Source organism: Poecilia formosa, unplaced genomic scaffold (genome assembly GCF_000485575.1).
Source record: "Poecilia formosa unplaced genomic scaffold, Poecilia_formosa-5.1.2 Scaffold449, whole genome shotgun sequence".
In the NCBI taxonomy this organism is placed as follows: Eukaryota; Metazoa; Chordata; class Actinopteri; order Cyprinodontiformes; family Poeciliidae; genus Poecilia; species Poecilia formosa.
In genome coordinates this window covers 334,924-344,842 of record NW_006800388.1, presented here as the reverse complement: position 1 = coordinate 344,842, position 9,919 = coordinate 334,924, and the positions used below count along the sequence as shown (strand labels likewise).

The following is a 9,919-nucleotide window of genomic DNA, read 5'->3' as shown; positions in this document are numbered from 1 at the left end:
TGTCCAGTCTCTGTCCAGTCCCGTTCCAGTCCCGATCCAGTCCCAGTCCCGTTCCAGTCCCCTTCCAGTACCGTTCCAGTCCAGGTCCAGTCCAGATCCAGTCTCTGTCCAGTCTCTGTCCAGTCCCGGTCCAGTCCAGGTCCAGTGCCGGTCCAGTCCCGATCCAGTCCTAGTCCCGTTCCAGTCCCCTTCCAGTACCGTTCCAGTCCCGATCCAGTCTCTGTCCAGTCCCGGTCCAGTCCAGGTCCAGTCCCGGTCCAGTCCCGATCCAGTCCTGATCCAGTCAGGAGTCGGTCAGCTGGTGACGCCGGTATCCATGACGACCACTATTGGAGCAGAGTCCTATCAGAAACGTGGAGCTAGCTAGCAGTAGCGGGTCCTGCTGCCAGCTCTGAATCGTTTAAATAAATCCGTTCATTGGAGGTTTGCTGCTCTGTGCAGAACCATTAGATATTATTATGGAAAGAGAAACAAACGTGGCTCCTCTTTGGGTTCAGGGCCAAAGCGACGCAGTCGCAGCGCTGCAGCAACCTGACAGCTAAACACAGAAACACCAGCATGTTGCTAGATGATGGCGACGTCTGGTCAGAAAATTAAAAAAGAAGCAGCACAAGTCGTTACTGTTTGCAGGGATTTTAATGTGACGAATATTTAGTGATGAGTTGAACTCTTAACATTTTAAGTGTTTGATTTTCTTTTATAGTGTGAAAAATGAGATTCCAGCTTTGCACATAATGTTTAAAGCAATTCAGGGGAAATCCTTTTAAACACCCAGTAAACCAGTTCAGCGTTCTGCTGATCCACAGCGTCGCTAATAGGAAATGTGGACATTTGGCTCCACAAAGTGGTTAATCATGCCGTGATTAACCACTTTCTGACTTAATTAATATGGTCAAGATGGAAAAAGTGGAATTTGGTAAATAATGAAACAGATTTTATGAGGTTCTGAATGTTCCAATGAATGTTTCCACCCAGGAAACTGAATGTTTGGGCGACTTAAAACCAGGAAGGACGGATTCCTGCAGATGACATTTTTCTGTTATTCTGCTGATGATGGATATTCATTTAGTCTTCCCCAGACGTGAGGGCCGTGGCCCCCGGGGCCGTGGCCCCCGGGGGCCCAGCCTTAGTGCGCTGTCGTTTTAAGGATGGGTTTGGACTCCATGTTGGACAGAAGGAATAAAATCCTTATTAGTATTTATTAAACTCAGCTGATGGTTTCTCTCCTCAACTTTAGAGAGTTTACTTCCAAGTTTTGGACTTTATTGCCTCCATTAAATTAATAAGATCATGTTGTTGCACGTTGACCTTTATTTAGAGAAATGTCTAAGTTTCCTCAATTTCTTACCATAAACAATTTATTTTGTCCCATAAAATGAAGTAAAAACAAATATGGACCCTTGGAAGACATAATCAGATGAAGTACTTTAGTTTCTGCGTTTACACGTTGAAGCAGCCGAGGATCCAGAGGCAGAGCGGACCGCGCTTCAGTCCCGATGAAGGAAGGGAAAACATCAGGAACGCCGATGGACTCTTCAGTCCTGAGTGGCGGTGTAGCAGCAGTGTTGGTCCTGGATCAGAACTTGGGTCTGGATCTGATGGACCAACAGGATCTCCGTGTTTAACAAGAGAAAAAAATCACAAGAATCCAGATTTACTGCAACTCAGAATCAGCGAATGTGTTTTCTTGTTTTTTTTTACTGTCTGTCGGCCTCCATTTTGTAACAGTGCAGGATGACCTGACATTGCCGTGGAGACGGTACTGGGACGTACGCAGAAAGCACCAAAACAAACGGAAACCAGAGAAATGAAAGCAATTAATTCGGATCAGTCTTGGTTGAAGGAAACATTTTGGTCTCATCTGACTGAGCTGGACAGCAGGACAACCTGTCTGCAGACAGGGGGCGCTGTCTCTGGCCTCTGCTGCAGGACATTAGCATGTTCCTTTGGGTCCTGGTGGTCCGGCAGGTCAATCTGCTGCAGCGCCTCCTGGTGGCTCCTCCTCCCTGGTTCCTGACCTTCATCCTCCACTGGCTCCATTTTCAGGCTGCATGCAGCTTCTTATGGACACGCTGGGCCTGACGGGGCGTAACCATGGTTACCAGCGAGCCGGAACGGTCGGCTGGTCCACAGCGCTGCGTTCATGGTAACGGTAGGCAGCAGAAAGCTGCAGATAGGCAAAATGCTGCAGCTTATCAGGACACCGTTGGACACACAGTTCAAACATGGACGTTTGAACTTTGTTCTCACAAAGTCGTTTTTAAATCGTTTTTATTGACATTCTACTAGTACCATCACATATGGCGATTAATTTTGAAGTCCATATCACCCACATGTCCTGAGAATTGGCTTCTTATGCATCATTATGATAGATAATTAATATGATGTAAGTAGGCTTTATCACTGGAATAAAGCTTTGAATTAAACAACTCGGCATAACATGCCAAACTCGGCGAGGCCACGCCCCCTGCAGGCCCTGTTCCTCCCAGGGTGTACATACTTTGGTCACATGGGCCAAAACTGTCAGGTCAAAGGTCACAGAGGCCAAAAAAATGCAATATAATAAAAACTCAACAATGCAATAGATGAATTGAACACATAGTGAGATATTTATGTCTGAACTATTGCAGAGCCAAAACTGCAGGTTTCTCTATTAAAATATATCTGCAGATTTTTATGGAAGAAGTGGAAAAGGTGGGTGTGCTGTGGTGGTGCAGGGGTTGAGCACAACCCATGTATGGAGGCCTCAGTCCTCGACGCGGCCGTCGCAGGTTCGATTCCCGGCCTGGTGACCTTTGCTGCCTGTCTTTCCACTTCTCTCATTACCCAGTTTCCTGTCAATTAACTATCAAATAAAGGCCACTGGAGCCAATTACAAAAATGGAAAAAGGGTCAGCCAGTTTGGTGTGGGGTGAGAGGGGCTTCACTGCTGGAGCCTCTGCTGGTTCTGCTGACTGGACTTTATTGCTTAACTCCGCTAATGAATAATAACACATATTTCAGTTAAAATCTGATTGTTTGAGCTGCTGAAGGGGTCAAAGGTTATATCCAGTCAGGAGACACTCCACAGTCTGCTGGCTTTGAAGCAACCTACTCTTCAGTGAATGATGGAGATACAGAGAGTCCAGTGAAGACCAGGTCAAAGTTCAGCCACATGACCGAGTCCATCAGGGTTCAGCAGAGTTCATACCAAAGTCCAAGCTGGAACCTTCGCATCTTTCTGCTCTGCCAGTGTTTCTCAGGCTGAGGACCACCACTGGTCCAGGGACCACAGTTTGAGAAAGCCTGTGGTCTGCCATGGAGCGGCTCCTCTCCGACTTAGCCTATCCAAACCTATGCTAGCATAAAATAGCATCTAAATGTTAAACATGTAGCAGCTAACGCTAAAGTTGGCGTCCACAGTCCAGATTTCTAAAGAACCTTAATGAATGATCAGAGAAACTCTGGAAAGATGAATAGATAGAAAAACACTTAACAGATTACAACCTAACAGATTAAAAACTATTTTAAAAAATGTGTTGCTTATAAAGTTATCAGTCAATATTGATAATTATTGACTACCGTATTTTCCGGACTGTAGAGCGCACCTCGCCATAAGCTGCATCTACAAACTTGAAACGTAGATATATAAGCTGCACCGGGCTACAAGCCGCATGGTTCAAAGTGTGGGAGAAAAAAGTAGCAGCTTATAGTCCGAGAAATATGGGAGTTGTTGTTTTTATATCTGAAATACTGTTAAACTAGATGCGAGACCTTTTCTGTTTCATCTAGTTTTCTCTCCATGCTGTAGTTTTTTATTTTTATACAGTTTTGTGGCGCGGTGACGAAACATTAAACTGCTGCTGCACAAGTTACTCAATGTGTTGTTATTATGAACCCACAGAGTGGGTTGCTAGGCAACCAGAGAGAGTGAGTTAGTTGATGCTGCCCAGGTAGCTTAGCTCGCTGAGAGAGGTTGAGCGGCTAAAGCCTTTCCTTTGCCTACATCTCCCAGAATGCTGTGCAGTGAAGTTATCAAATCTATCAGGCGAAATAAAACAATCGAACCTGGTCTGGCCGTCCAGAACCAGAGATCTGATCCTGATATCTGAGCCTCTCTGATTTCCTTCTTCTTCTGCTCCTCAGACCCACGATGAGGAGAAGAAGATGAGTCCTCCAGACGGTCTGGGACAACTTCCTTTCTTTGCTGCTGTCCCTCCCACCCCCTGGACCTCACCCACCCTAAGCGCCTCCCTTCGCCTGGTCCCCAGTAGGGGGCGGTAAGGCGATGTCTGGGTGGCGTTCCCAGGGGCGCCTCCTGCTGCTGAACTCGCTGACCTGCGGCCTGGAGATCTGCGTGGCGGCTGGGATCACCTACGTTCCCCCGCTGCTGCTGGAGGCGGGGGTGGAGGAGCGCTACATGACCATGGTGCTGGGTGAGACTCTCAGATCGACCTCTGACCTCTCCGTTACACAGCCACAATAAAAACACTAACATGATTTATCAGCATCCATGCTGATTAAACTGCTGCTTAAGCATTTACATAAAGCAACACCTTTATGTAAAAATTAGGAATCTAAAACCAAAGTCTCTGAATTTATTAACAAGTTTCTGATGAGCAAAAATTATATCATTTAGCACCATCAGAAGCATTTCTATTTTAGAGATCATAATAACACAAACTGTTTACAAACAGAAGTTTTATGTTCCCATTTAATGTCAGTGTTTTCCTGATGAACCAATCAGTCTGTTTGTTGGGCTCTGATTGGTCAAAAACGACTGAGATTCAATTTTAAATACTTTTTAATCATTATTTGTTCGTCTAGAGAAGGGACAGAAAACCCGATTCTGCTGTTTTTATTCAGCAGCCGTTGCTTCAGAAACATTATGATGATGATAATAAAGTACATCTGAGCGTCTCGGTCCTGATGCTGAATCTGATAGCTGCTGATTGCTCTCATGGTAACAAGTGATGGTCTATGCCCATATTAGGGCGGTGGGCGGGGCTTCACTCAGGACTTGTCTGCTACACTCAGAGTAGCAGGAAGATGCAGAAGGTCCATCAGAGCTGCACCGATCCATCTGCTCTGATCCTCACCGTTGGCGTTCAGACGCTTTCTTCTTGTACAAGGAAACTTAAAACTTGGGACATTTATTGGTGGTTGAAGTTGTTCTGTTTTGTCCTCCACTGAACTCAAAGCCTGTGATTTTTTAAAAGCTCTTTATTTTGGTGAGAGGCTCCAGGTAGTCTGACCACAGTGAGGTCTAACAGACTTTTTATCACTCGCTTTTGTTGTTTACTTTCTCACACAAACTTTAGCAGATCATAGCCTCCATCACAGATTCTATTTAGGTGGTGCCCAAAGTGCAGCTCAGGGGCCATTTGTGGGCCTTGAAATGATTTTTTGTGGCCCCTGTCAGCAGTTCAGGAATGGAGCCAATGCAGATGAAGACTTCCTGTAGTTTATACAGGATGAGACTTTTGACACAGACCACAGATAAATAAATGTAACGTTTGTTTATTGAGATTATCAATGCTGCTAAATATGATTTAATGGTTTCAGCATACAAAAATTAAAAGATTTTAAATTGTTAATTTTAAATGTAAGATTTAAAGGATCTGGCTAATTTACTTTATAAAAGTTCAAAGAACAGTATTCATAGTTAGATTGTTTTGTTACCATAGCAACAATCTGATGCTGTGAGGTTAATTTTTAAGTTTGAGCTGTTTGCCCACAAATACAAATGAGTAAACTGTAACTATAACTGATTTGATATGGTTTGTTGTAGAGGTGTGCCGATCGATCGGCCACCGATCATAATCGGCCGATTTCCGTGAAATCGGCCGATTTCTGTGAAAAAGTGCATGATCGGTGATCGGCGATCATTGTCTCTTTTACCGATACCGATCATCTCATTTCCAGCCTGCCTGTGCAGCTGGTCTCCTCTTTCCTTCACTCTGCGCAAACGCGCAGCAACAAATCCTAAGCGATGTGGAACTATAACGCACTGAGTGAATGGGGAAGTTTGCGTGTTGCGGCGGAAAATTGAAGCAGGTCAAAATGCATCAACACAACGAAGCTAATACGACATAAAAACAATGAGATACTTGACGGAGTTTGGCTACATCGAGGCTCACTGCAGTGAAAAAGACATACGGAGGATCAGACAGCAGGTAAAGCAGCGCACAGCTACAAACACTCACCCGGATTAGCATGATGGTCAGAAAGCTAAACAAATAACCTGGAAAATGATTTAAGTCTTCGAGCTGCGATGTCAGACGCTGGTTCTGCTCTCCTGTTGAACCGCTGCTACGCTACAGGTAGTAATATCTGACAGACGGAGCTTCGCTTCTGCTCCACCTGGTAGTGACTCTCACACCGAACCTGCTTAAAGCTGCAGCATCTAACTAAAAAAATAAATTTTACCTACGTATTAAAACTTTCGCTGTCCTAACATGACAGACAGATAATCTCTAAAAAAATAATCGATCTCCTCCCTGTTCTGCATAATTACTCCGCTCAGTCAGAAACAGCCAATCAGAGCTAGCAGTAACCAGCTAGCCGCCATGCTAACAGGAAGTTTTCATTCAGTAACTCTGGATTGTTTATTGTAATGGATCCTGTTTTTGCCTTTGAATGTCAAGTTGTATACTTGAACTTCTTGGCAATGTTGCCATGCTCTTTGTATTATTAGCCTCTTCAGAGCCTTCATATGTTATCAGTCTGTTAAAGATAGTTTTATCAATAGCAGTACAATTTGCACAATGCCTGTTTTGTTATTAAAAACAAGTTTTTGTCTAAATTAAGATGAATTCATGGTTCCTTTTTCCACATAATGTAACCAGTAGTGTTTATGATTAAAAAAAAAAAATAATTATGTGATCGGTATCGGTGATCGGTATCGGTGATCGGCCCTCATGGGTGATCGGTATCGGTATCGGGAGGAAAAAACCTGATCGACACATCTCTACTGCTCAGTTATAAGATCTGCTGCCAACTGAAGGCTGCTCTCTTTGTGCGGACATGTCGTTCTGTGCTGGTGTTGAAATGCATCACATTTATTCCTTCCTGCAGGTCAGGCTGCAGCATTTACTCATATTTATGAACTTTCTGACTAACGGTCACTGGATCATTTTGGGAAAAGTTCTGATCAGAAACATGATTTTAGCAGGTCCATGGTAAGCAGACGGAGTCCGTCCCTGTGAAGCTTGTGGTTTCCCCGGTGTGTCTGCAGGTATCGGCCCGGTTCTGGGGCTGCTCTTCATCCCTCTGATCGGCTCGGCCAGCGACCAGTGCAACAGCAGCTACGGCCGCCGCCGGCCCTTCATCTGGCTGCTGTCTCTGGGCGTCCTGCTGGCGCTCTTCATCATCCCCAACGCCGACCTGCTGGCGGCCCGTCTGCCCTGGGCGGAGCAGACCCTGCAGGTGGGCGGGACCCCGTGGGCCCTGGAGCATGCTGGGAAACCGTCCTCTAACTGCTGCTGCCTTTCTCCAGGTGGGTTTCCTCATCCTGGGCGTGGGCCTGCTGGACTTCTGTGGCCAGGTGTGCTTCACGCCGCTGGAGGCGCTGCTGTCGGACCTGTACCGGGACGAGGAAGACTGCGGCCGGGCCTTCGCCATGTTCTCCTTCATGGTCAGCGTGGGCGGCTGCGTGGGCTACCTGCTGCCCGCCGTGGACTGGAGCCGCAGCCCGCTGGCCGTCTACCTGGGCGGCCAGGCCGAGTGCCTCTTCTCCCTCCTCATCCTCATCTTCGTCACCAGCGTCATCGTCACCATGAAGGTGTCTGAGGAGCCGTCCTGTTCGGGCCCGGCCCGGTCCGGCCCGCTGCCGGAGCCCGGCGGCGGTGGCGCCAGGGAGGCGGGGCGCTGCGGACTCCCTCGCTCCTGCTTCTCTCTGCTCAGGTGCAAGCTGCGGCTGCTGGGGGCGGGGCCTCTGCTCTGCCTGCTGCGCACCTGCCGCACCACCATCCCCGCCATCTTCTGGAGCTACTGCCGCGTGCCGCGCGTCATCAGGCAGCTGTGCGCGGCGCAGCTCTGCAGCTGGATGGCCGTCATGTCCTTCATGCTGTTCTACACAGACTTCGTGGGGGAGGGGCTTTACGGCGGCGTCCCCAGCGCGGCGCCGGGGAGCGTGGCACGGCAGCGGTACGATGAAGGTCAGACTCTCCCTCCTCATTCTCTGATTGGTTAATGGCTCAGCAACCTGGAGGCCCAGCTGTAAGCCTGCACAGTTCATTTCAGGGTCTAGAATTAATTTATCGACATTTTAATCTAAAACCAACCAAGATATTTATGGTCTTAGCTATTTATTTTAGGGTATGTTCCAACATGGCTATCATTCCAACATGATAGCCATGTTGGAATGACTTCCTGGAGGCGGAGTTTAAGGAAGAGCGGGAGCTTCTTAAAGAGACACAGGCCCAATTTGAAGCCGTTGGGTTACAAAGTCAAAATTATTCAAAGTTATGTTTGATATATACAACATTTTAATAACTGAAGGTAACATAGTTACTGGATCTATAAAATGATTCTATGTGCTTGGAAAATATGGAATACTGCCCCTTTAATTAGGATTTAACATAAGTGCAAAAATATGAATATTTATTTGTGTTTTGCCTTTTTTAAGCCTCTACTGCAGGGGAGTCCAAAGTGGGTCCTGGAGGCCCGGCATCCTGCATGTCTTATTCTCTCCCTGGATCACATGACGGCTCATTAGAGGCCTAATCAGAACACTGACCTGATGAGGAGGTTGGTCCAATCACCAGGGAGAGAACTAGAACATGCAGGATGCCGGGCCCACTTTGGACTCCCCTGCTCTACAGTATGTTTTAGTATAGTCAACAATAGCTGGAGACCCGTTAACATTTTTAACACAAAACACGGCAGGCCACGTGGTGTGTTGGATTCTGACATGGTTCTGACCCAGTCCTCTCCGATGTAGGCATCCGCGTCGGCAGCCTGGGCCTGTTCCTGCAGTGCTCCACGTCCACCATGTTTTCTCTGGCGATGAGCCGCCTGCTGCGGCGTTTCGGCCCTCGCCGCGTCTACCTGGGCAGCATGGTGAGCTTCACGCTGTCCGCCCTGGGCATCTGCCTGTCTGGCAGCGTCGTCATGGTGACGGCCATGACCGCACTCACCGGCTTCGCCTACGCCACACTGCAGACCGTCCCGTACACGCTGACCTGCCACTACCACAAGGAGAAGGAGGTACGTGTTGGCGCCCCCCAGTGGTGAGGTTAAGGTGTTGGCGCCCCCCAGTGGTGAGGTTAAGGTGTTGACGCCCCCCAGTAGCAGCGGCGCTAACCGTTCTATCTCTGCGTCTCGTTGCAGGTCTACTTGTCTCCGGGGAAACCCAGAACCTCGCACAGCAACGACGTGGCGGCGGGGCAGGACGCCGTCTACCTGACCCCTGCAGAGGAAGAGGGGGGGGTCCAGAACCACAAACCGCCTCTGTACAGGCAGGACGGGTTGGAATACTTTCCCCTCCAGCAGGGCGAGGCGGGCGGCGAGCGGCGTGGCGTGGGCCTGGACTTTGCCATCTTGGACAGCACCTTCCTCCTGTCGCAGGTCATCCCCACGCTCTTCATGGGCGCCGTCGTCCAGCTGGCCAGATCCGTCACCGCCTACATCGCTAGCTCCGCCCTCTTCGGCGCCGTCGCCATCTACCTTTCGACCCGCATTGTCTTTGACCAGAAGGACCTCCGGAGCTGAGGCAGCCAGGTCCTGCTTTACCCACAATGCCTTAGTGGGTGGGGGGCATCCTCAGGTAGAACCGGCAGCAACACTTGAATAATCTGAATAATCTCCAGGTTTCATCCGAGCCTTTTAGAACCGTTCTGGTTTGGTTCTGATCCATTTGGTTCTTCAGGTCTCCACTGAGTCCAGCTGGGAGAAAATCCCGATATTTATCCATAAACATGAAGTTCTGACCCGTTAA

General features: G+C 48.2%; 1 protein-coding gene across 2 annotated transcripts in view; it reads left to right on the top strand.

Annotated features, from left to right (window-relative positions):
- LOC103155807 (solute carrier family 45 member 3) overlaps nucleotides 1–9,919 on the top strand; it is a 19,034-nt gene extending 9,115 nt beyond the window's left edge. For both annotated transcript variants that reach the window (XM_007577650.2, XM_007577649.2), the window contains exons 2-6: nucleotides 4,126–4,415; nucleotides 7,217–7,407; nucleotides 7,478–8,138; nucleotides 8,924–9,189; nucleotides 9,313–9,919. In XM_007577650.2, coding sequence (XP_007577712.1) covers nucleotides 4,268–4,415; nucleotides 7,217–7,407; nucleotides 7,478–8,138; nucleotides 8,924–9,189; nucleotides 9,313–9,693 — 1,647 coding nt within the window. In that variant the 5' untranslated portion in view covers nucleotides 4,126–4,267 and the 3' untranslated portion in view covers nucleotides 9,694–9,919. The remainder of the gene's footprint in view (nucleotides 1–4,125; nucleotides 4,416–7,216; nucleotides 7,408–7,477; nucleotides 8,139–8,923; nucleotides 9,190–9,312) is intronic.